The sequence below is a fragment of the Ursus americanus genome, chromosome 8 (genome assembly GCF_024610735.1).
Source record: "Ursus americanus isolate L20-20 chromosome 8, mUrsAme1.1.p, whole genome shotgun sequence".
NCBI classification, from domain to species: Eukaryota; Metazoa; Chordata; class Mammalia; order Carnivora; family Ursidae; genus Ursus; species Ursus americanus.
In genome coordinates this window covers 79,216,414-79,241,755 of record NC_142134.1, presented here as the reverse complement: position 1 = coordinate 79,241,755, position 25,342 = coordinate 79,216,414, and the positions used below count along the sequence as shown (strand labels likewise).

The window sequence follows — 25,342 nt, the reverse complement described above, 5'->3', positions numbered from 1 at the left end:
GGTAAGACGGTGTAGCCACTCTGGAAAACTAGGGAGCGGCCTCCAAAACCTGAAATTAGAACCACCCTACAATCCAGCAATCCGCTGCTGGGTATTGATCCAACTCAGTGAGAGCAGGGTTCCAGAGAGACATTTATACCCCCGCGTTCAGAGCAGCGCTCTTCGCAGCAGCCGAAAGGTGGGCGCAACCCAAGCACTGGCCAGCAGATGGGCGGATAAACCAGTGTGGTCCATGCACACGATGGAATATTGTCCAGCTCAGACAGGAAGCACATTCCGACACCTGCCACCATGCGGACAAACCCAGAGGACACTGCGCTCCGGGAAAGACACCAGTCACCAAAAGATGAACACCGTACGAAGCACTGAGAGCGGTCAGATTCAGAGGCAAGGCAGGCGGTGGGCATGGTGAGCTGGGAAGGAGGGGCGGGGGGCGTGTGTTCAATGGGGACAGAGTGTGAGTTCTGCGAGGCAAGAGTTCTGGGCACGGGTGGTGGCGGTGGCCGCACCCCAGCGGGAATGTGCTTAGCTGGACACACAAAGTGGTTAAGATGGTAAATTTATGTTCTATGTATTTTACCACAAATTCTTTTAAAAAGAATAAAAACAGGGGCGCCTGGGTGGCTCAGTGGGTGAAGCATCTGCCTTCGGCTCAGGTCATGATCCCAGGGTCCTGGGATGGAGCCCCTCCTTGGGCTCCCTGCTCAGCGGGGAGCCTGCTCCTACTTCTCCCTCCACGCTCCCGTGCTCTCTCTCTGACAAATAAGTAAATAAAATCTTAAAAAAAAAAAAAGAATAAAAACAATGACTGAACTAAAAAAAAAATTCAATGAAGGGGCCCCTGGATGGCTCAGATGGTTAAGCTTCTGCCCTCAACTCGTGTCATGATCCCAGGTCCTGGGATCAAGTCCCACATCAGGCTCCCTGCTTAGCGGGGAGTCTGCTTCTCCCTCTGCCTGCCCCTCCCCCTGCTTGTACTCTTTCTCTCTCTCTCCCTGACAAATCAATAAAATCTAAAAAATAATTTAAAAATTAAAAAAATAAAACAAATCAATTAGGAAAGAAGACAAGAACACCTGAACAACAGCAACTCCAACTTACACAACTTGCAAAGCAAACAACTCGCTGCTGGCACTTGGAACTGAACTTGTCCCAGCGACTCCAAATTCCTGCCTCCCAGCCCCCCATGTCCTGCCCCACCGGCTCTTCTCTCCGTTAGCGGTGTCCTGGGAAACCACATGCTGTCCACAGTCCACCAGCAAGCTTCCATGGTCGAGAGAGTGACAGGGATTTTGCGTGTGTTGGGGGAGGAGCCTGCCTTTTTCTCCCCCTGAGAAAACCCTGCAAGAGGTTCCCTGGTGTTGCCGGGACAAGGAGCTGAATGACCAGGAACAGAGCCTGGAAGGTGCAGCCCTCACCAGGAGCCCCCTCCCCGGTCCTCCTTGCCCATGGCCCGCTCATCCTCGTGTGTCTTCCGTTCATCCGTCAGATTTGGAGCGCCCGCTCTGGGCCAGGCACCCCGGATTCAGGGTGCACAAAATGCACAAAGGCCAAGCTCCTTGCCCTAGTGGGGGAGACAGACAGACAGACAAGACAGACAAATCGATAAATAAGCATGCTCATTCTGGGTGCAGAGAAGATGGAGAAGGACAGCAAACAGGGTGAGGGACAAGACTGGCCATTGTATACCGCCCCCCCCCCCCAAGACTAGCTGCTTCCATCCCACCTTCCTCCCCTCCCACACCCTGAGCAAGAAGAGCAGGTTTGGGGTAGAGCCGTAGTCCCCACACTGCGGAGCCCTCAGGAGTGGACAGGGCACGATAGCTCTGAATCTGCAGTTTCCAGGGCCCCCAAGGGCCGGTTCCTGAAGGCGGGGCTGGACCGGCACCTGGCCGGGCGGTCTTTCCTGCTGCGGCAGCGCCCCCTGCTGGGGCACGAGCTGTCTTGCAGCCTCGCGGGCCGCCCGGTGCGCCTGTACGCTCCCGCAGGAGGGGCCTGGGGTCTCTTTATTCCCATCCTCTGCCCCAGGGTCCCACACCACCCCCGCCTCCCTTTGGTGATGAAGGCCACAAGGAAGCATCGCTCATTCTACAAGAAACCATTCCCTTCTCTATTGCCAGGGCCGACGATGGGGGTCACTTTGAAAATAGTTTTTAACCTTTTGGCATGAAAAGGAGTCTCTTCAGAAGTAGTTCTGAAAGTATCAACGACCTGGGGCACAATTACGAAGGGGCCCTCTTAGAGCCCACAGGAATGCTTGCACCAGATTTAACAAATTCCATCGCTGAACCTGGGGCTGGACTGAGTTGGCATCTGACCCGCTCACCCGCTCGCCCATCCAGCTCTTGAAGAACAATCAGGTCTTATTTTTCCTGGTGTTCTCAACTGTCCCAGGATGCTTGGTTTCCCAGGAAACGCTTGATTGAATTACTGTATTCGCCTGTCTCCCATTCCATGTACCGCGCCTAGTTTTTGCCTGGCTGTTCATTCACTTGGCTGGCCTGACAGTCATCAGCTCACCAGCTGGGCGTGCTGGGCGCAGTGTTGCTGCTGACAATACAGCAGTGGTGCGGCGGCAGGGACGGAGCCGGTGCCGGCCTGGAGGCGGGGGAGGTGGACCACACGGAGGGACACAGCACTGTGAAGGGACCGCACTGGCTATCTTTCAGGATCAAGGTGAAGCCGGAGGAGTGTGAGCAAGGGGAGAGAGGCCCAGGTCAAGGTCATTGAACGGTTGGGAGCCAGATCCTTTAAGGTGTGGCAGGCCAAAGAACAGAATTCAGATCTTATTCTAATGTCTCGAGAAGCCAAGGATGGTTTTAGGCAAAGCCCGATGTATCTGGCCCATGGTTTTTAAAGACACCTCTGGCTGCCGCGTACCGTGTGGAGAGCAGTTTGGAGAGAAGACGGGGAAGCAGGGAATCACTTAAGAGACTGCTGAGGGGCCCCGGTGAGATGGGGTAGCTGTGGGATGACAGAAATGGTGTATTTGGGATGTGTTTTGGGTGATGCCTGCACTAGTTGTAGTGATGAATTGAATGTTAACTCTCCCCATTTTTTAAGATTTTATTTATGAGAGAGAGAGAGAATGAGCAGGGGGAGGGGCAGAGGGAAAAGCAGACTGCCCACTGAGCAGGGAGCCTGACTCAGGGCTGGATCCCAGGACCCTGGGATCATGACCGAGCTGAAGGCAGACACTTCACCGACTGAGCCCCCCAGGCGCCCCGTTATAGCGTGCACTATTAACAGCAGTTCATTTGAAGCCAAAGTCCTTAGAAGATACTGCTGTGAGAGGGTCCATGAAGCTTTGTTTCTGGTAGAGAAGGTGGGTCTCAAAGCAGGTAAGATGTGAGCGGCGTTCTAGCTGTTTGTGATGTGTCTTGCGTCCAAAGACAGCTGGTGACCGGGGCTCCCTGTCTGCTCTCCTGAGCCCGGCTTTCTCCTGATTCGGGTTCACCAACAGGGGAAAAAAAACCACCCTTAGAACTAATGCTTTCCCGAGCTGCCCCTTCTGAGGCAGCCAAGCTAGTTTAAAATCTTAAATCCCAGACCGTTATTGGTCTGCTCCCCTCAGGTCTTTTGTTTCAAGAAACACCTGAGTTTTATGCGCGCGCTGAGTGCGTATTTGTGTACGTGTGGTCTGTGGCTGCTTCTGCACCAGGGCCAAGGGAGTGGTCGGGAGACCTTGTGGCCTTGTGGGTCTGCCCCTCTGGCCCCTTAGGGACGCGGCTAGCCCGGTCTAGATAATACACTTCGCACGTTCACATGGGGCTAACTCCACTAACTGCACTTTTTTTTTTAAAAGATTTTATTTATTTGAGTGAGCGAGCCCAGGCAGGGAGCCTGGTGTGGGGCTCGAGCCCAAGACCCTGGGGCCACAACCTGAGTTAAAGGCAGACGCTTTACCAACTGAGCCACCCAGGCGCCCCCCAACCTCCGTCTACAGTGGCTCCGCCTCCTCACACATGGCCCCAGACTCCTCTTCCTACAGGTTCTGGCTGGGAGGCAAAGCAGCCACAAGGGGCTGACTAGCTCATTAGTACCCAAGTTTACACGTGTTGATCAACTGGCTCCCGGACGCCCGAGGCTGCCCTCGGACCAGCGGACTAGGCAGATGTCCTGTGGTCCCCTGGACACTAGGCAGCCTTGTGCTCCATAAGCAGGTGTGGGAGTGAAGGACGAACTGACTCCAGTGTGACTGGTGGGGTGTCCCTCCCAAGCTTTATTAAACCCCATCCTGTTTCTTCTTCTAGAAAGTGGGGGAGCTCCAGACTCCCGCAGCAGAGATGGGTCTTGCAGGGGTCACCCAGGATGACAGCTAGCACCCCTCCCCAACTTTATTGACTTACGAGAGGGGTTAATCTCCAGCTGGTCAGGGTGGGAGAGGAGGGAGCCAGAAGGTCTGAGGGTGGCGGCGCCAGAGCAGAGGGGTGCCCGGCTCCCCCAGCCCCGGTTCTCGAGACGAACGAGCTGCATCTAGTACCTGTCTTGCACCGTGCAGACCAGCTTCGAGTCCCCATTCCAAACAAGGCCCTGCACTCATCTCCCTTCAGAACCCTCAAGGACAACACAAGTGAGGAAAATTCCAGAACCCAAGATTGCTTAGAGATAAGCTGCACATGTAATCATGTAAGTGGTCATTGAAACCAGGGCTTGTTTTCCGGTTTTGTTTTGTTTTGTTTTGTTTAAGTTTATTTATATTTGGGGCACCTGGCTGGCCCAGTTGGTAGTGTGCAACTCTTGATCTCGGGGTTGTGGGTTCAAGCCCCACGCTGGGTGCAGAGATTACTTAGAATTAAGATCTTAAATAAAATACTTAATGTTTATTTTTTAGTAATCTCTACAGCCAACGAGGGGGATCGAACTCACAACCCTGAGATCAAGAATTGCACACTCTTCCCACTGAGCCAGCTAGGCATTGCCAGACCTTGTTTTCTTTTTTTTTTAAATAAGATTTTACTTATTCTTTTATTTGACACAGAGAGAGCGTGAGCGTAAGCGCACAAGCAGAGGCAGTGGCAGAGGGAGAGGGAGAAGCAGGGTCCCCGCTAAGCAAGGAGCCTGATGCAGGGCTCAGTCCTAGGACCTCGGGATCATGACTGGAGCCTGGAGCCGAAGGCAGACGTTCAAGTGACTGAGCCACCCACATGCCCCAAGGGCTTGTTTTTTTAATGTACTGCCAGAAAATGGGGCGCCTGGGTGGCTCAGTCGGTTGGGCGTCTGCCTTGGGCTCAGGTCATGAACTCAGGGTCCTGGGATCAGGTTCCCTGCTCAGCGGGGAGTTGGCTTCTCCCTCTCCCCTGTCACTCCCCACTCACTGCCTATGTGCATGTATCTTAAATAAATAAAAATCTTTAAGAAAATTAAATAAAATTATCCTAATTTTTCCAAAATTTGCCCTAATTACTACCTACTTTTTAATATAAAGCACGTTAGCAATATGGATGTTAGGTAAGAAAGCTATTTTCATATTCAGTGACTATATCATAGGGATATGCTAATTACTTACGGTACTACCCAGCGATTGCCCAACATTAAACCTACCTTCCTTGTGCTTTCAGCTTCTAAATTCAGGAGTTCCTTAATTTGTAATCAATGAACTTCCTGAATAAAAACTATAAATGTGCAACACTGAAGGTCCATGAAAGCGAAAGTGCAGATTACATTAGCAGATTTTTTTTGTCCAAGAGAGGGACAGAGCACTCACAAGCAGGGGGAGCAGCAGAGGGAGAGTGAGAAGCAGACCCCCGGCTGAGCAAGGAGCCAGATGCGGGGCTCGATCCCAGGGTTTTGGGATCGTTACCTGAGCCGAAGGCAGACGCTTAACCGACTGAGCCGCCCAGACATCCCGACATGATCAGGTTTATCATGATAGACAGCTAAGGGAGACTATGCCTACTCTTGTCAGCCTCTCTGATCTACAATAAAAGACGCAAAAGTGCTTATTTGAGGACTACAATCTAGGATTAATAAAACAGATTAATAAACAGATTAAGATTCAAATCAAGATCAAAGCCTGTTGTATCTGCAAGACATCTTGAGGATTCCATGCTGTGGGGTCATTCACATGCGTGATTTAACTATTCATTCTGAGAGGAAAGAAACAAAATTCCACGAAATAGTAGCTAAGTCTTTTCACATTTTTCACATTCTAAAGGAGTGTGAAACATCCCAAGCCGCTTTTCCTTACCCCACAATCACGTGCAATGTATTTTCAAACAAACAAAAAAGGAAAGATGTAAAGTCCTTTCCAGAAAAAAAGCTTTTCCAATAAAATTTAAAATTTTTATTAATATTTAAATTATAAACCAAATGTTAGCAACCACATACAGACATGTTTGCTGTGGACAAATCAAGATTCTGAGGGCATACTTGAAATACGACTGCAGAATTAGCTACAATAAATCAATACATCTTCTCAGAAATTGTATGATTTCCTTCGGTTTACAACCCATGATGTGCAAAGTTTAATATAATATGAAATAACTTACCATCTACCCTAAAAGTAAGCTACAGAACATGGAATCGCTATTAGGATCGAATAACAACAAGACTTGAACAGCTCAGAAGTTCTTAAGAGTATAAAATATAGAAACTTCGAAAGGTAATACTGATGGTTGAGCTGTAAAACCCGTAAGAATAACAGTTCAGCCACAGGCACAGATAAACTCATTCATTCAGCTTCCCCGACGCCCCCGACCGAGCAGCCCTCAGTTCAGCATTGGAGAACACAGAAAACCATACATCCTTACGTGAAGTCATGCAGACAGTGAGGAACAAGAGTGTGCAAAAAAGAAACATGCCATACTCCAACATCGTGGACTTTCCAGTTGGCTCGGTCCCCGAGGTCATCTCAGACAGCGTCCCCTTGCAGTGCCGGCCAGCCGACTCAGCTCTGAGGTCTCTCGCTGCAACAGGGAAAGTGGTCTTCGGTCCGAAACAGGACGGGCGGTTCGTAGCCGCTCTGCTGGGGCCTGCTGGAGGGCGCCTTGTTGAAGAAAGAGGGCACGGTGATTGTGTGCAGCAGTTTCCTAAAGGCGCTGGGGAACGCGCCCAGCTCGGCCTCCGCCCTGGCCACCTGCTCCTCCATCCTGGCCACGCTGGCGCCGATCATGCCCACGAAGGCCTCCAGCCGGTCGATCTTGCTGTAGACCTGCCGCATCTCTGTGGCCTTCGCGTAAATGCGAGGCACGCCCTCGCTGACGACGTGGGAGGAGTCCCCGCGCAGCATGTCCAGCATGCCCACGAACTCGTCCACTCTGGTGAGCAGGTCCTCCAGGCTGGCGTCCAGGGCCTCGACCTCAGGCCGCGCCCCGGTTCCCGGCAGCAGGCAGGCGGCGTAGCCGGCGGCGGCGCGGCGCAGCAGCGGCAGATCGCGGCCCGGCGCGCCCAGCTCTGAGCCCTCGTCCTCCCACGGCCCCGAGGCGCTGCTGTGGCTCTGGGACACGTTGCCGCTGTCCCCACTCCAGGCAGCTCCCTGGAGCTCGGCCTCGTCCTCCGCCGACCCCTCGGGCGGCGGCCCACAACCCGGGGGACGACCCTCCATGACCCGCTACGGCCGGGCTGCCCGCCCCGCTTCCGGCCTCCCAGCTCTGCTTCCGGCTCCTGCGCACGCACGCACGCGCGTGCACGCCCCAGCTTCCGGCTCCCGCGCGCGCGCCAATGCCCGTTTCCAGCCCTGGACGTTCGTGCGCGCGCATGTGCTCACCCTCAGAACCCTTCTTAAACTCTGAAGGTGTGGCAGAACTACGGCAAGATGCGTACAAGCTCAGTGCATCGTTTGCATGTTCACACACTCACGTAACCTCCATCCAGGTCAAAATATAGAACATGTCAAAGATCCAGGAGGAGCTTCCCACTGTCTCTAGTTTTTTCTTGCTGCTTATATTGAGATGAAAGAGAAGAGAAATAAACAGAAGGAAAGTCGCCGAAACCTTACTATTCTTGATGACTTTGAACATTCTCGGCTTCTTTCCACATTTTCCCCAACACTTGGTATTGTCAATATTTTCATTTTTAGCCATTCTAGTGGATCGTAGAGTGAGTGCTATCTCAGTATGGTTTTAACTGGCATTTCCCGGTTGAATGGTGAGCGTCAGCAACTTTTTATGTACTTACTGGCCATGTGGATATTTCCTTTTGTGAAGTGCCGGCTCAAGTCTTGCCCAGTTAAAAAAAAAGATTTTATTTATTAATTTCACAGAGAGAGAAAGAACACGAGCAGGAGGAGCAGGAGAGGGAGGAGCAGGAGAGGGAGGAGCAGGCTCCCCGCTGAGCAGGGAGGCTGATGTGGGACTCGATCCCAGGTCCCCAGGATCATGACCTGAGCGAAGGCAGATACTTCACTGCTGAGCCACCCAGGCACCCAAAGTCTTGCCCATTTTTAAATTGAGTTATTTTTCTTTTCCTTATTGATCTATAGAAGTTCTCAATGCAGTTTGAATATGAGTCCTTTGTCATATATCTTCTCCAGCTCTGTGGCTTGCATTTTTACTCTTAATGGTGTCTTCTGATGAACACTTCATAATTATAATAAATTCAAATTCATCAAACCAGGAACGTTTGAAGAATGAAAGGGGACACTCACGGCACACGATATAAAATCTTGGGCAAACCGTATCATATAATTATTATGAACTATAAGGATCGTGGGATGATCATTGAGGATCATGTATGTCCAATGCCCACTTAGAGCAACGGGTGGAAACTGACACTTGGGGATTTGTATTCCAGTTAACCAACTTGTTCAAGGCTACAGAGCAAGTAATTGGAGGGACTAGAAGGACCTAATCCAGGATGTGTCTGACTCCAAAACCTTTGGCATCAAATAACCTCCATTCACGGTCATGATAATTATAATACCATCACCACTTATATCTGCTGGTGCTTTGGTATTTGCAAAACACTTTCCTGCACATCGTCTCACTTACTTATCTTCCCGTTGACAGATATTCAGGCTGGGATCACCAGTCTTCATTTATGAGACTGGAGTACTGAAGCTCCAATCTGTGGCACTGTTGCAAGCAGGATCCCCCCAACATCTGGCTAGTGGGGCACTGGCTGAACAAGGCTGGAAAGAGACTCCATCCATTCCACAATGGCATACTCTCAGTGCTCAAATATTTTTGTTAAATGAATATTAAAGCAGCATTATACTGGGCCCCTGCTGTTTTGCAGGTCCTATAGGTGCTAGGGACCGAGACCAGAACCCATCCTTAAGGAGCCTCCAGTAGGCAGAGGCGCTATATATTTTAGGAAAGGAAGCCTTCTCTCTAAAGCACTCCCTAAGGCCCTACTTGTGTCCAGGCTGCCAGGAGGGGCTAAGGACAGAGCCGAATCAGAAGTGGCCCTTTATCTTGGGTTGCTCACAGTCTGGTGAAGATGATGCAGGCAGACTGGGTCGAAGGACCCAGAGGGGGTCCTGCAGGACCAACCTTGCACAGGATAGAAATCAAATGCAAGCCAGAGAAAGTAAAAGTAGAGTTCATTGAAGAGTGTGAGTGACAGAGTTTAGCAGACAGAGTGTCTGGGAGACTCAGAAAGGAAAGGAGAATGAGTCTCTTCCTCGCTTGGGGTTAGGGGCTTATATTGGAAAGGGATCTAGGGCACGTGTTCCTTCAGGAATCCAGAGTAGGGACCGATCAACGGTGAGTGGCAGGTGAATAATAGGTGTTATTCTATAAATCATCGAAGGTAGGGATTATTGATGCCAGCATCAGCCAAGGTTTGTTCAAAGCTAATGTCCTGGAAACATGTTTGGGATCCGACTCTTCTTACATGTTATCAGGTAAGTTTGGGGCCTAGGACAAAAATTCATAGAATGATTAACTTACTTGTTTCCCCTTTGAAGTGGGAACATAGCTTCGTTGGTTTATTCAGAGGCAAAGTATAGAACATGAGTAAGTGTGGCCTAGCAGAGAAACAGCAGAGACAGAGCCTTTCTAAAATGGAGTTCCTTCAGCTCCCCTACCTCAAAGAGGGACCAAAAACCTACTGACCAGAAGAACCCAAGGCAGCGAGAAAAAAACTCCCCCAGGACAACAATCTGGGAGCAAGGGGTGGGGAGGCCAGCTAGGATCCCTGGTTTTTTACTTAAGTGCCCTGTCCCAGAAGAGGGAGCATGTGCTCTAGTTAAGAGCAGCGACCGTAGACCCGAATGGCTCAGGTTCAAATTCTGACCATAAGCACGGTTTTTAGCCAGTTTTTTCATCCAACAGGTTTGTTATGAGGTTAAACGAATTAATCTCAGCACTTAGAGCAGTGCGTGCCTAATGCACTGGCTGTAAACATCAGCCAGTCTTATTCAAATACTAGGTAGGGAGAATTCCTTTCACTTAAAAAGATAAAGAAAAAGTAAAAGTAAAAGCCGGGGATGCCCTCGCGGAGGAGGTAAGCAAGGTGCCGCAGCGCTCCCAGAGGCTTATTAGAGAAGGGGGCGGGGCAGGGCGGGGGAAGCAGGTGGAGGTCGGCGTGCGCGCGCCCGCGGAAGAGTCCCCTCTGCGCGCGCGCCCGCCACCGAGCGGGTCCCAGGCGTGGCCGTAAGGAGGTCGGGCCACGTCGTGAAAGAGCCGCAAACACGCCCCCCGCTGGTGGTGGCTGCAAGTACCCCACGTTGGCCGGGCCGCAGTGTGGGTATCAGGCGTTGCTTCACGGCGTTGCTTCCCGTAGCGGTTCTGAAGCGGAACGCGTAAAAGGAGGAACATTTAGGGATCATTCGGGAGCACTGCTGTCGCACGGACGCCCGAGGTAAGGGTTTAGCCGTCCCCAGGGGTGCGGGCATGAGGAAGTGGCAGGAGAGATGCGGCCCTGGGAGATCGTCGAGCTGGCGGAGCCCGAGGAGGATTTCGAGCAGTTCCTGCTTCCAGTCATCAACGAGATGCGGGAGGACATCGCGGCCCTCACCCGGGAGCACGGGAGAGCCTACATGCGGAACAGGAGCAAGCTGTGGGAGATGGACAATATGCTCATCCAAATAAAAACGCAGGTGGAGGCCTCGGAGGAGAGTGCCCTGAACCATCTGCAGAACCCCAGCGATGGCGTGGAGGGCAGAGCGGCCAAGAGGTGCGAGAAGGCCGAGGAGAAGGCCAAGGAGATCGCGAAGATGGCAGAGATGCTGGTGGAGCTGGTGCGGCGGATAGAGAGAAGCGAGTCGTCCTGAAGGAGCGCGGGCGGGGCCGGGCCGGGCCGTTGCCGTAGCCGGATTCAGTGGCTTCCTGGGGGGTCGTCCTGTTGTAGGCGTGAAGGTGAAGCGTCAAGCTCACAGCGTCGGAAATTGCAGTGGGAGCAAAGTTGAGGTTGAGAGGAAGATGAGGCCGTGCTGGGTTGGACAGGTGCCAGGAGATGCTGAGTTTTGTGGCTCTTCCTGCCCCCGCTGGCATTAGAGAAAAATCAGAATAATTTCGGGTGTCTTTGTGAAACTGAGAAGTCACCTCCAAAGGGACAGTTGCTGGAGGTAGAACCCCCGAGGCACGAAGGAGGGTGGCGGCGGGGGGACCAGAGAAAACTTGGCCCTAGAGCAAAATAGGGGAGGGTTGAGAACACAGGGAAAGAAACAGAAGTGTGAAGCTGTCGGCCTTGACTAGAAATTTCCGGGTTCTTCTAGAAGGCAGATGTGTCAGAGGACTCTGTCAGAAAGAAGTGTCATTCTTGTGGATGGTTAATTTTTTTTTTTTTTTAATACCAGGATGCAGAATTCTGAGACTCAGCGTCTTGATGGTAAATTTCTTCCACTTGTGCTTTAGGGTCACAGCTGATGGACGCTGGTCACCTGGTAAGGATGGGTTGACACTTTGAGGAAGCTGAAATAGTTTGTTGTTTATTCTGTTTTTGTATGTGTCTTATCTGCATGTAGCAGTCTCCCGTAGGGTCAGTGGTGGATGCACACCAAGCCAGTAAAAGACTGACACGGAGCTTTTGCAGTGAAGGAAAATAGGCTAAGCCAGCATCGGGCTCCCTGCCAGCGGGGAGTCTGCTTCTCACTCTCCCTCTGACTCTTGCTCTCTCTCAAATAAATAAATAAATAAAATCTTAAAAAAAAAAAAAAGGCTGTTCCTTGGTGTGGCTGCACCCAGAAGAACGGGGAGCTAAGGCTCCAAGTCCCAAACTGCCTGATGGCTTACAGGGGAGGGTTTTTAAGGGCAAAATTTGGGGCAGGGGGTGTCTCCTCAGCAGGTGGGTGCTGTTGATTGGAGGTGAAGTCATGTTCACAGACGTTACTTAGCTATTCTGGCCCCATGGAGGTCTGTCTGTTTGATCTTGAGAGACTTGGAATCTGAAAATGTCTTTTTTATTTTTTAAGATTTTATTGGACAGAGAGAGAGAGCGCGCGAGCAGAAGCAGGGGAAGCTGCAGGTGGAGGGTGAAGCAGGCTCACTGCTGTACAAGGAGCCTGATGCAGGGCTCGATCCCACAACCCTGGGATCATGATCTGAGCCGAAGGCAGACGCTTAACTGACTAAGCCAGGCATCCCCAAAATGTCTTTATTTCTTATGTTAGAGATTTCATCAGGTACATCTGGTGTTCTGTGGTTAGGTCCTGTACGTGCCTAAATGAGCTACTTGTCTGTGTGTAAACTAGCGGGGTCGAACGATCAGCAAGCCTTCCCGGCTCTTGGGCCTGGGTCTGCATGTTTCCTGGCCCATCCAGCTGTGCCTGGGGAGGATAAGATCTCCAGTGTTCGTCCTTTCATCTGAGAGTTAACAGGGTGGATACCGGCTTCAGCTGGCGACCCTGGTACAGGTTTAGATTGTCCACTGCATTTTGTTCCTGAAAAATAACTGTTGTATGAGAAATACTCACATAAGGGAAATGGGACTTAGTGAGGAGTTGTTTCAGTGGTCATGTTTATTCTTGTTACTTTGCAGTGTTTGAAATGCTGGGCGTGGCCTTGTGTTTTGCTGTTACCCGTGTGACCTGATTGTTCTTTGGACCTTCAGAACATGTGTAGTCTTGGGGCCAGAATCTTCTATCTGTGGAGATGCATGGAAGGCACTGCTTGTGGTGACCGGTGTAGGGGTGAGACTGCTGTGGGGAGCACTGGGGAGAACTAGACGGCAGTGGGAGATGGAAGATGGTGGGGTGTGTATTCTGCAACTTCGGTTTTGTGCGACACAGGAGGAGAGTTGTGTCTTGTGGCATAGCGCCGGTGTCTGTGGTGTCACCTGGCAGGTGAGTTTATTTAGACAACCTTGCTGGCCCCAAATGACAAAGAAGTTTGGATAGAGAATGATGGAGTACCCCTCGCTGTCGTAGTGCCTGCACACGGCACAGGGGTTTCAGAGATGACATCAAAGAGACAGTCTCCAAGGAGCCGGGGGGATGCTGGAGAAAGGAAGAGGCGTCATCAGGGCCCATGAAGTCCCTTCTAGTCTATCAGGGTAGACCTGACCGGGATTTGAGGTCAAAATCAGACATGTGATAAGTAAGCATTCATTTGCCTCGAAAACCAAAGTTCTGTAGAAAACCTTTCAAATCAAGGTGTTGTGCAGATGACCAAAGCCCCTGTGTGTGTGAATACATTTCTTTTGAAATGGACTCTCTTCTTTCAGCACTGCCATCAGCAGGCGGGACCGGGCTGCTTGAAGTCTGGGGTTCTCTGTGAGCCCGGAACTGGGAGGGAGAATTGCTAGGGCCCGTGCCGTGGGGATGGGATGACAGAACCCTCAGCTCTTAACAGAGACCAACTGCAGGCCGTCGTCGGGTCTCAGCCCCTGCGTCTCGGCGGCCGCAGTGAGTGTAGTCTCTCAGTCGGGGGGAGTATAACAAGCTTCCTGTCCGGTCCGAGGCACCAGGAAGGTGAAGGAAAGGCCTGGGTCGAGAAGGGCTGGGACCAGTCATGGCACTGCGCTGTGTGAGGATCTTGTGGGAGCACGAGGAGGGGCTCAGCACTGCATGGAGGCGACTGGAAAGCTCTTCAGAGCAAACGACTTGCCCCCGAGTGCGGCGTACAGCCTCTGAGTAGAAACCAGTCGGGGCACCAGAAGCTCAGGGAACCACGTCCGCCGCAGCCCTGGGGTGACTTTGGGGGCACTGTGGGAGCCGGGGGGGAGGGGCAAGCAGACGAGAGGCTTCATCAGGGAGTTACTTCACCGGCAGCAGCCTGTGCTGGTGGATGCTCAAAGCCACGGGACAGGCAGGGTGCGGTTTCCGGAATCGCTAAGTGTGGTTTGATCAGAGCAAACCCACGTGCATGGCGACAAGCCGAGACACATGTCTTGGACGAATGTGTACTTCTGTCGTAAAGCACCTGGGCGCAAAGATAGTCCTTTACAGAGGCTGTTTCTGTCTGTGGAACCCTTGTCCATGCTCCCGCCCTGCTGACTTCTTCAGTGGGGACAGAAGTAGTGCTGGGAGCCCTTGAGACCCAGGAGCAGGGGAGCGTCCGTGGTCACATCCGTAGCGTGGGAGGCTTACACCGCCTGCGGTCTGTGCGTCGGTGGGACTTGGGTGAAGGCAAGAATATGGGGGCTGGTGCAGACGGAAGTTGAGAGCCTGACCTGGAGCAGGGGAGTCGAGAGACCCACTAGGCTTTCCTGGGGTCAAGACTTGGTGTCTCTCTGTCCGTCAACCTAAGTTAAACTGGGCTAACACTTCACCCCGAAGTCTTTGTGGCTCACAGCCCACGAAGTTTGTTTCTCGTTCCTGTCAATGTACGTTGCAGGGTTCCGTGTTCTCTCAGGTCGAGGAGCTGGCTGAAGGAGCACCCCCTCTTTGAGATATTGTGGGCCTTGATTCCGGAAACTTGTAAGTTGCTTCACGGATTTAAAAGCAGATGTGTTGGGGGTGGAAAACTTGTTACACCCGTGTGTGTGTGTGTGTGCGCGCACGCGTGCACGCGCTCTGTGGATGTGTACAGTGTATGCGTCGGTTTTCCCCTTGATGAACTGACCGTAGGATATATTCCTCCATTAGGGTGCGTTTCTTCTCTTCATTATCCCGGGCCGTGATGCTAAGCCTCCTTCATGGGAGCCTGAAGGGTCTTCTGAATCATCTTGGACCCTTGGCTCTAACGCGAGCGCTGTGGTGCCAAGCCGGTGTCTTCGCTCGTGCTCGTGATGCGGTGGGACAGAGAGGCACGCAGGGATCTCCCACTTGGACTCATGAATTTTCCCCTAATTGGGTTATGTATCTGGAACTGAAACAACTTCCAGGGCAGCTAGAAAATTTGAATTGCCTTCTGTCGGCAGCTCTGAAATCATTTGTCGTGGATGAGCCCGTCGTGCCCAAACGCCCCTTGCTGTGGAGTCTGAAATTCTGTGTTCTCTTCCGGAAGGCGTGGGAAATTCTCCAGCCGCCACTCGTGTCCGCTGGCTCGTGACGCCTGAGTCTTCCCTCGTGGTTTGTTGCAATACGACACAAAACAATACTTTCGTTTTTCCCGAGAACAGGCGAGTGCCTGACACGCACAGAGCTCGCTAGGCCGTTGTTCAAGTGTCTGCTTACGGGCTGCCGAACCAGAGAGGCCGTCTTATGCTCTCTCTTTAAAACAGCACTGCCCTCCCTGCTACTCTCTGCTCCTGTTTCATCTCACTGCCTGCCACGGGATTATGGATTTGTGTACTGTCTGACCTCTCCGCGTGGAAGGTCAACCCCTTGAGGGCAGGAAGTTTGTTTACTGCTAAATGCCCAGCACAAAGACGAATGCTTGGCTGCGCGGGGTTGGTGCTTAATACTCATTGAATGAACGAGCATCAGTTCAGTATGTAAATTAAATTTGATTGTGGGGCGCCTGGGTGGCTTGGTTGGTTGAGCGCCCAACTCTTGGTTTCAGCTCAGGTCATGATCTCAGGGTTGTGAGATTGAGCCCCACGCTGGGCTCTGCTTGAGATTCCCTCTCCCTTTCTCTCAAAAATAAATAAATCTTTAAAAAAATTTAATTGTGTCTGCTTACCAGTGCAGATAACTCAAACCTAAGTGTCCTTCTTGATTCCTCCCTCCGCAGCAACCCCTTCCTCCTTCCCTACTGTCACTGACACACATCGATTATATGACCAGAATGGAGCTTGGATGCATCCACCCCCTCCCACTGCCCTAGGCCACCGGCACAGTGCTCTCCTAACTGCCCCCCTCCTGTGGCTTTCATGCCAGTCCTGCTCCTTCACAGTCAGCAGTGCCTTGGGCTACACCAGGTCCCAGCTGACAACTATTTAAAAAAAATTTGTTTCGCAGGGACGCCTGGGTGGCTCAGGGGGCAGACTGGCACAGGGATCAGAGGCTGATCAGGGAAAAGTTTTCCATGCCCGAGAGGGGGTGCCAGCAGCTGGAGAAAAATATGAAAAAAGAGAACGCCAGAATGAGCTCTGTGGTATTGGAATGAAATTGGAGGTCCGTGGGAACGTGCGGTTCTGTGTATATGTCGTACAAATGTATAGAGCCGTAGACGTGCGTATGTACATTTATGTACACACTGACGTTCTCAAGTTCTGCCTGTCGGAAGCGGCCGGAAGCAGTGACACGTCAGTAGTAATGAGCACGCTTGGCTCTCTGATCTTGGCTGCTGCTTTAAGATTCATTTTACTTATTTTATTTATTTATTTTAAAAAGATTTGAGAGAGAGAGAGTGCGTGCGAGAGCACAAGTGGGGGAGAGGCAGAGGGAGAAGCAGACTTCTCACTAAGCAGGGAGCCCGGTACCAGGACTCGGATCACCACCTAAGCCGGAAGAAGACACTTAACCGACTGAGCCACCCAGGTGCCCGAATAAATAAAATCTTAAAAAATAAAAAAAGCATGGGGCGCCTGGGTAGCGCAGTCGTTAAGCGTCTGCCTTGGGCTCAGGGTGTGATCCTGGCGTTTCGGGATCGAGCCCCACATCACGCTCCTCCGCTATGAGCCTGCTTCTTCCTCTCCCACTCCCCCTGCTTGTGTTCCCTCTCTCGCTGGCTGTCTCTCTGTCACATAAATAAATAAAAAATCTTTAAAAAATAAAAATAAATAAAAAAAATAAAAAAAGCAAAAAAAATATTTTGCAAGCGTGTGAGCGCGTTTGTGCCGGAGCACGAGTGGGGGAAGGGGCACAGGAAGAGGGACAAGCGACTCCGGTGAGAGCAGAGGCCCCCTTAGATCAAAACGTGAGCAGAGGTCAGAGGTCAGACTGAACCCACTGAGCCACCCAGGTGCCCATTCGTTTCTTCTATAAGTGTGTCACTGTGTTTTACAGCCTTTGTGGCAAAAAACAAACCCCCCCCCAAAAAAACCCAAACCTAGTATCGTGCATTAAAGAGATGTGACTTGAAAACATGTTTGGAGAGATGGAGGGGCCGGGGTTGGACGAGTGGCTGTCTGACCGTCTGGGCGGAGGGACTTGCCGGCCGCGGGCCTCCGTGGGTCCCTTGTGTGTCCCGTGCAGGGTGAGCTCCCTCGGTGCCCAGCCCTGCGAGCCACCCCAGAAGCAGGGCCGGGCCCGCCGGGCGGCGGTCAGGAGGGGGCCCGCCCTACCGCTGACCCGTGTCCTTTCCCGAAGTGACAAATCAGGGGGCTCGCTGTGTTGGGGGTGGGGCTCTGCGGGGTCCGGAAATAATCCAAGGCCGCCAGACCGGGAGCGTTTCACAAGCATTTTACTGCTGGCAGGGGCGGCGGCGCCCAGGGTTCTGGAAGCCAGGGGCCGCGCCCTGCCCTCCCTGCCCCCGCCCCCCCCCCCCCCCGGTCTCCGGGCCTGCAGGGCGTCAGGGCAGCCCCGTCCGCTCGAAGTACTTGTGGCAGGCGGCCGTGAGCGCGGCCACAAACACGATGAACTCGCTGAAGTCCACCTCGGCGTCCCCGTTGGCGTCCAGGTCCTTGAGCAGTTTGTCCACGGCGTCCCTGTCCCTTTTAGTCTAGAGACAGAGGCCCGGGATCAGCTGCCGGCGGTGGGGGGACGGGGGGTCACGGGGCTCCGGGAGGTTGTGAGCCGCGCGCACCCGCAGTCGGGTTTAGGGCGAGTCGGGCTGGCGAGGGGCGGCTCGGGGCGGCGTGTGTCTCACGGGCGAGTCTGGAAGGGGGCGTCTTTGGACTGTTCGGGTGCTTTAGAAGGGGGACCGCCCCCAGGACGGGCCGCCAGCTCGGCGGGGTCACCTCACGAGCTCGCGTTTGGGCCCCGCACGGCACACCTGCCGGGCCTCGGGTCCTCACCGAAAGAGGAAATCCCGGGCCGCGGCCAGGCCCGGGGCAGGGCGGGGGTGCCGAGCCCCGGGCCGTCTGCGGGGGTCTCCCCCGTGCCGGTGCAGGCCTGTCCCTGCGGCCCAGTACCCGCAGCCACCCGCACTGGGGCTCGTGCGGTTCGCAGCCAGCAGCCCCCCAGGACGGCAGCTCCGACTGCACCAGGGGCTGGGGGACTGCGGCCCTCGGGGAAATCTCGGGATCAGTCACGGGTTTTCAAATTGTGTTCCCGGACCACCTGCCTTTGCCCCTCCGGCAGCCCCCAACCTTTGGGCTCAAAATCCGCGGCCCCCCGCCCCCCGTTTAGACTCAAATTTGGCTGGTTATCAGAACATCTGTACCCACGACCAATTCCCCACCCCGGGCAGGGGCGTTCAGTGAGCTTGCGGTTTGAGACTTTGCGGTGGTATTAAGCTCAAAAAGAAATTAAATCGCATATTTAGAATTTCATGCACATCAGCTTTGAGCTTTTGAATGGGGAAAAGGCTGAAGGAAGAGGGAGAGTGTGTTGGGGGGGATTTCTTGTCTCCACATTTCTGTAGCTTTACATTTTCTACCACAAACACGTTTACAAGAGACAAAAACAAATGAACTTCATTTAAAAATCTGTATCCTCACCGCCTTTACACACTGAAGGGCTCAGTGTGTTTGAAAGGAAGACTGAAAATTTTAGGCTTAAGTTTTCAAGAATCAGCTGGGGTAGACCCATTAGAGGGCAGGTAGGTGGGGTTTGGTGGGGCCAGGGGGGAGGCAAGAGGGGGAGAGGAGGAGTGTGAAAGAAGGGGAGCTGAAGAGCAGAGAGGAAGAGGACAGTAGGGAAAGGGAAAGGAAGAGGAGGGGAAGGAGAGAGGGGGAGAGGGGAAAGGAGGGGGGAAGGGAGAAGAGGGGGGAGAAAGGGAGGAAGGGGGAGAGAGGAGGAAGAAGAGGAGGGAAAGGAGGAGAGAGGATGGGAGGGGAAAGAGGAGAGGGAGGGGAGGAGGGAGAAAAGGAGGAGGGAGAAAGGGAGGGATGGAGGGGGAGAGAAGAAGGGGAGGGAAGAGGGGAGAGTGAAAGGGAGGGGGAGGGAGAGAGGGACCGCAGAGCGGGGAGGAGGGGAAGAAAGGGGAAGAGGAAGAAGGGGGCAGAAGAGGCAGCTGGAGGGTGAAGAACAGAAGAGCATCCTAGGGGAGGAGGACAGGGAGGAGAGCAGGAGGAGGGGAGGCAGTGGAGGGTGGGCCCTCTGTTTTGAGGTCCCTGAGGAGGCCTCCCTTGGGCAGATCCAGGCCCAGGGGCTCCGGGCAGAGAAGTGCCAAAGTGGGATCTCCTCCCATCTGCACCCATCAGCCCCACTAACACCAGGCCTGGGAATGCTGGGAGGCCATGGCCAAGCAGACAGGAGAGCAGGGGTGTTTGTGGCCAGCAGCCTCAGCCTCGGAGGGGTGCAGCTGTTAGGGACCAGCAAACCCAGCTTCACGGATGGCCTTGGGATTCCCCCATCCCCACTGCTCAGGTTCAGGTTTGCACCCCCACCCCAGCTCTCCCACTGGGTCCCCGCAGAGAAAGAATCCTGGTGGCTCCAAGTCTGTGTTTCAAGGACTGAGCTGGCCACCCCTGCTCCCCGCTCCTAGAGACCTCCGCCCCTAGGACAGCAGATCCATTGCTGGGCAGGTGGCCTCCCCCTGCCAGTTCAGCCAGGCAGCCCCTTCGGCCTCCCCCACCCTCCTTTCTCCTCCCGCTGGCCCGGGGTGCTCCCTGACCCTCCCCGCATGCCCCCCAGGCCCTGTGCCCCCACCTGCAGGAAGCCTGGCAGCTCCTTCTCCATGAGCACCTTCAGCCCCCCCTTGGTCAAGCTCTGCTTGCTGCCCTCCACACCCGCGTAGCGGGCAAAGACGTTAATAATCATGCCCATGGCTGTCTCCAGTTCGGTCATGGTGCTGGACGCCGACCCTCCTTCCTCCTGGGCGCCGGTGTGGCTGACAGAACGAGGGAATGTCCCCTGCAGGCTTCTTGGCGCTTTATAAGGCCCAGCCTCCTATTGACACACAGGGTGGGACCGACAGGGCCGGCCTGGCCTCACACCCTGCCCCTCCCCGAGGAGGTGCGTTGCTCAGTTCTCCAGAAATGCACTGGCGAGACTTCCTGTCTGAAGCCTTCCCCCAGCCCACGCCTCAGTGCACCCCACTTCCCTGTGCTTCCATGTGTCCTGGGGTCATTCAGCACTGACAACGGTCAAGGGACAGGTGGGGTCTGTGGGGTATGTGGGTGCCTGGCGAGCGTTTGTTGAGTAAGGAATGGCTGGACGGTCCTGGCCCTGCCCGTGTGGCTGTGAGGTGGGCCAGGCACGCCCGGGCCAGCGTGAGGAAGGCTGCTCGAGGGAGTGTGGGAATGACACGGTCTGGCTCCCAGGGCGCTTTGCAGAACACCTTGTGGAGGACGGACAGGCTTGCACGTCCGTCCCGCTCCCCAAACCCGCCGCAGTGAGGGGTCAGGGAGGCAGAGAGACTGCCTGCCCGGGACCAGATGCCGGGCCGCCTCGCCCCACCCCGCCAGGCTCCCCAGAACCCCCTGCCGGCTCTCTCTGCACCTTGCGGGGTGACCCCAGGGGTGCTGTGATTTCCAGACCTGAAACGCGAATCCTGTCTCAGTTTCCTGATGGCCGGTGTTGACAACTCAGTCTAAGAACCACGGGGCCGGGCTGGGAGCAGGCTGTGATGGAGCCTGAACTCTCTGAGCAGAGCTGCCCCTCCCTCCGTCCCCAGGGGTGGCACGGGAGGGAGGGCCGGCTGTTGCTGGGGACGCCTGCAGGGCCTGGCTGCCGCTGGGGACGCCTGCAGGGCCTGGCTGCCGAGGGAACCCCTGGACAGAGCTCGGAGGTCAGGGTGGAGGGGAGATGAAGCTAGCTACACGCAGGGGGCGCAGCCCCAGCTGGCATTGTCTGGGAGCAGCGGTCTTATGACAGTCCTTTCTCCTTTGGACACACTGCCTTTCCCAGGTCTCCGGCAGGGGATCATTCGGGAGCGGGGAAAGCTCAGCCCACCCTGCTGTGCTGGGCAAGGCCCTCTTAGGAAGGGACTCCAGGTCCCCAGCGGGCGGGCAGAGCCACCCGGAGGGCATCCCACAGCCCGGGACCTCACCAGCACAAGGCAAGGGTATCAGAGGCCGCGTTGTGACACCTGGTGAAAAGGAAGAGTGTTCAGGGCTGTCACAACAGGGCTCATGACTGTTGCAACAGGGGGGACACTGGCTCAGCTCCCAGTATAGCAGAGCCTGCCTGGATGGCCCAGGAGCAGTCAGTGGGGGCAGAGGGTGGGAGATTACCGAGAAGAGGCCGACAGGGTTGGGGGATTCCAGCCTCTGGCAGGCCCACGGCTCACCCGGCTCACCCGTCTGAGAGTGGGGGATGAGGAACTTGGGCAGGCTTCAAGGGTAGGGAGGTGACTTCCTGACTCTTGCTACAGCCAGGCTAGGCAGGCAGAAGACAGATGGGCCCAAGGATGAGGCAGGATCTCAGAGTGGGCGCGGAGCAGCCTGATGAAGGGGGGAGTCCCCAGAACTCCTGGGAGAAGACCTGGCAGGGGAAAGAGCCCCTGCTGGGGGCCAGGAGGGGCTGGTGTGTGTTCTCTAGGAGAGGGCCTCTCTGGAGCCTTGGGGGCGTGGAGCAGGGGGTGGTGGTGGTGGCGGACAGCACAGCACGGGCAGGGCAGGGCTCTGATCCCCACTAGCACTCTCCTTGCTAAAAGAGCAGATGCTCTCCCCCACCACCGGGGCCAAGAAAATTTAGTGATGAGTGTGTAGGTTTTTTCCCAAAGTTTTATTTTCAAACTTGTTGCAGAAGTCAAAGCAAGGCCACTCAAAGACCTCTCCTGGTGGAGATCTTTGTAGGGATTAAAAAAAAAAATGGGGGTGCCTGGGTGGCTCAGTGGGTAAGCATCTGCCTTGGGCTCAGGGCATGATCCCGGGGTCCTGTTGGGCTCCCTGCTCAGCAGGGAGTCTGCTTCTCCCTCTCCCTCCCCTTGCTCAGTCTCTTTCTCTCTCAAATAAATAAATAAAACCTTAAAAAAACCCAACGTGGTTAGAGGATCACTGGTTCAGTGAACACAGCTAGAAGAGAATGCCCGGTTAAAGGTCACTAAGACCTCAAGGTAGGTAATATGGGGGTAGGCAACTAACTTCCCAGACCAGTTCTTAACTCTTAAACATTTAACAGAAACCGCTGTTCCGAAGAAAAACTACCTGCAGCCCACTGACAAGTCCTTGAAACAGGCCGAGTGACATTCCTCTAGGAGCTCAGCTGTCTCGATGTTAATGCTTCGCTGGGGCAAAAGGCAGTACTGGCCGGAGCCCCAGGAGCCTGTGGGCCTGCCTCCACACAGAAAAATTCTTTTGGAGACTTCCTTTATCTCTATCTCCTAACATACATGTTGGGAATCATTCCCCAAGCGTCTGACCCACTGATACACATCTGAAGGGTCTCATGACTCAGACTTTATTGGACAGTAATAAATGACCTTTTCCCAACAACAGCCAGCCCCCTCAAAGTCCTGGAACCCTTGCTTCCAAAATTCCTTGAGAGACTTAACGCTCTCTCGACCCCCTCCCAACTTGAAAGTATAGAATGGGCCTTCCTCACGACGTGGCGCGGCTCCTTCTGCCTGTGGGTCCTGTCCTCCTGATTGAATAAAACCGTTTTGCACCGAACACGTCTCAAGAATTCTTTATCGGCGTTGGCTTCGCACCCTATTTCCTACATCAAAATCGCAGGCCCAAACTGGTGTCACTTAGGCCAAGTCCCCAAACTGGGCCTTCATACCTCATCTAGCTACAGTTCCAACCGCCCCCCAAAATGCGGTCCTAACCGGGCAGTCAGGAATGATCTGATCAGCCCCGGAAAGGAACCGGGCAGTGGCTCCCCAGAGGAAGCCGGGCTAACTTGCAGGAGACCCCCTGCTCCCCTCCTCCCAAGGTCAAGCGTGCTCTCCTAGAAGATCCTTTTCTTTTGCTAATAACATCTTGCCGCACCCTCTTTCCTAGAAAAAAACTTCCACTTTGTACAATTCCCGGGAGCTCTCCTCTGCTTGCTGCCTGGGGTGCGTGCCGGTTCCGGAATGCTTAACAAAGCCAATTCGAGCTTCAGATGGACCGGGCTGGCTTTTGTTATTTAACTCTTCATATATCTGGAAAGCTAGTTTCTTCCCAAAAGGAGATCGTGAGTTGCATCATGCAGAAACCCCTTCTGTCCCTGACCAGGTCGGGGTGATTTTTCTTTCTACCCTCCAGACCCGGGTACCCCAAGATCACTAGTGCCAGGGCGTCCTTTACAACATGGGGACTTGGTGGGGGGGGGCGGGTAACAAGAATATCAGCAAGGAAGCTGACCTGGGGGTCACAGATCAGAGAGACTGTTGTCTCTGAAGGGCCGGCCCCCAACTTGCTGGGAAGGGACCAGCATGGCTCTTCTGAGCGGGCTGAGCCAGAGAGAAAAGAGCTCCTGCGTCAGCACACATGCCCGCCCCCCCACCCCACCCCCACCTTATGCTCTCCCATAAGTGGCTGACAGTTGGGGTAGGGTACCGGGGTGGGGTGGGGCAGACAAGGCGTGGCCTGCAGGTGGGAACAGTTCACTAGACACTAGAGTCTGGGACACTCTGATAAAGGACGTCTGTGCTCAGCAAACACGACCGAAGGCCCCTCTGGTGTGGCTGCAGGTCAGCACAGACCCACCAGGCACAGGTCCCAAACCATGTTGGTGCGGGAAGTTCTTCCGAGTGCCCCAGGGCCCCTGCACCCGGCTGCATCGGTGAGAGGCATCCGCTGACCGCTGGAGTGCCTGGCCAGATGGGCCTGCCAGGGAGAGGTGAGAGAGCACAGGGCAAGGAGGCCCGGGCCAGAGGGCAACCAGAGGATGAAGGGAAGTCTGCAACTGCGCTATGGAGAGATGGGAAGTTGGGATGGGGGGGTGCCTGGAGGGGAGAACAGGACACGGAGCAGGAAAGGCCCTGCAGGCTGGCCTCCCTGGGAGCCCGTCCCATAGCCCTTATGGTACAGCAGAGCTCCTGAGTGACTTTAAACACCAGCTGTCAGGGCCCCTCTCCCCCAGATCTGCCAGTTCATCAGGCTGACCCTGCTGAGCAGCCAGCTGGAGACCACTGGGCTGGAGGGTTTTCAGCTGGGAAGAGACATGGTTGGACTTACCTTTCAGGCTAACTCAGCAGCTGGTATGAGATTCACTTGAGGAGAGTGAGGCTGGAGGCGGGGAGGCCAGTGAGGAGGCCCAGAGTAAGGAGCCCTCCAGGCACGCAAGCTCAGGGGTCCTGCAGCCACTGCCCAAAGCACATCTGGGAACTGGTGGAGGCCTCAACAGGGTGTGGAAATGAGAAGGAAGAGGGGGGCCTCACCATCTGATCCAGGCTTTGCAGAAGGGGAAACGGAGGCTCAGGGTAAGGACATGGGTGAGCAAGCCCAGGCTCCTCTCCACTCTCACTGTACAAACAACTCTAGGGTTGAACCGATTTTATCCTCGGTAATGTATCAGACAAATATTTGCTGAGGGAGGAGGTTGAGAGCTAAGGAAATGAGTTTCTCAGGAACAAGTGGTGTCAGGGGTCCTGTACCACGTAGCCGTGGGGGCAGGGGCCCAGTCTCAAGCCGAGGCACATGGCTCCCGGGGAAGGCAGCGGTCAGCGCTGTCTGCAAACGTCTTTCTCCAGTTCAGAAAACTAAACTCCATCTGCTGCCTCCGCTTGCCTTCTGAAGCCTGGAAGTGACGCCCGGAGCAGCAGCAGCTGTGCTGCCACCATGTGGATGAGGCTATAATGGATTCTTGGTGCTTGTGACCCAGAACCGGCCGTGTTTGCTTCCAGGGGCTGATGTAACCCATGACCACAAACAACAGAAACTGCTGCTCTCACAGATCTGCGAGTCCAAGATCAAGGTGTGAGCAGGGCTGCTCCTTCTCGGGGCCCCCGAGGGAGATTGTTCCCTGCTGTTCGCCTACCTTCTGGGGACGGCCTGAAATCCTTGGCGCTTCTGGGCGTGCGGCCACTGAACCCTGATCCTATCTGTGTTAAATGCCACCAAAGGGCCTTGAAGGAGAGAAAAAAGCCCACCCTCCCTGCTATATCTGAGGGCCTGGAGCCCTGCAGCCTCCAGACCGGGGCGTGGGGGGCTCGCCCTCCAGCCTCCTCCAGAGCCACGCCTTAGGAAACTTGGCTGTTTTCTTCTGCGAGTC

The 25,342-nt window shown here is 54.4% G+C and overlaps 3 protein-coding genes across 3 annotated transcripts; 1 reads left to right on the top strand and 2 right to left on the bottom strand.

Moving 5' to 3' along the window:
- Positions 1-6,271: 6,271 nt before the first annotated feature.
- BLOC1S4 (biogenesis of lysosomal organelles complex 1 subunit 4) lies at positions 6,272-7,603 on the bottom strand. Its single transcript, XM_045789526.2, has one exon. The coding sequence runs from the start codon at positions 7,544-7,546 to the stop codon at positions 6,890-6,892; it is 657 nt and encodes a 218-aa protein (XP_045645482.2). The 5' UTR covers positions 7,547-7,603; the 3' UTR covers positions 6,272-6,889.
- Positions 7,604-10,528: 2,925 nt separating this feature from the next.
- On the top strand, positions 10,529-17,466 carry LOC123787069 (MORF4 family-associated protein 1-like). Its single transcript, XM_087864288.1, has 2 exons — positions 10,529-14,743; positions 14,912-17,466. Exon 1 carries the CDS (start codon positions 10,799-10,801, stop codon positions 11,156-11,158), a length of 360 nt encoding a protein of 119 aa, XP_087720414.1. The 5' UTR covers positions 10,529-10,798; the 3' UTR covers positions 11,159-14,743; positions 14,912-17,466.
- A 73-nt stretch (positions 17,467-17,539) lies between these two features.
- On the bottom strand, positions 17,540-20,145 carry S100P (S100 calcium binding protein P). Its single transcript, XM_045789512.2, has 2 exons — positions 19,907-20,145; positions 17,540-17,813 (listed from the first exon to the last, which is right to left on the bottom strand). Exons 1-2 carry the CDS (start codon positions 20,042-20,044, stop codon positions 17,664-17,666), a joined length of 288 nt encoding a protein of 95 aa, XP_045645468.2. The 5' UTR covers positions 20,045-20,145; the 3' UTR covers positions 17,540-17,663.
- Positions 20,146-25,342: the final 5,197 nt, after the last annotated feature.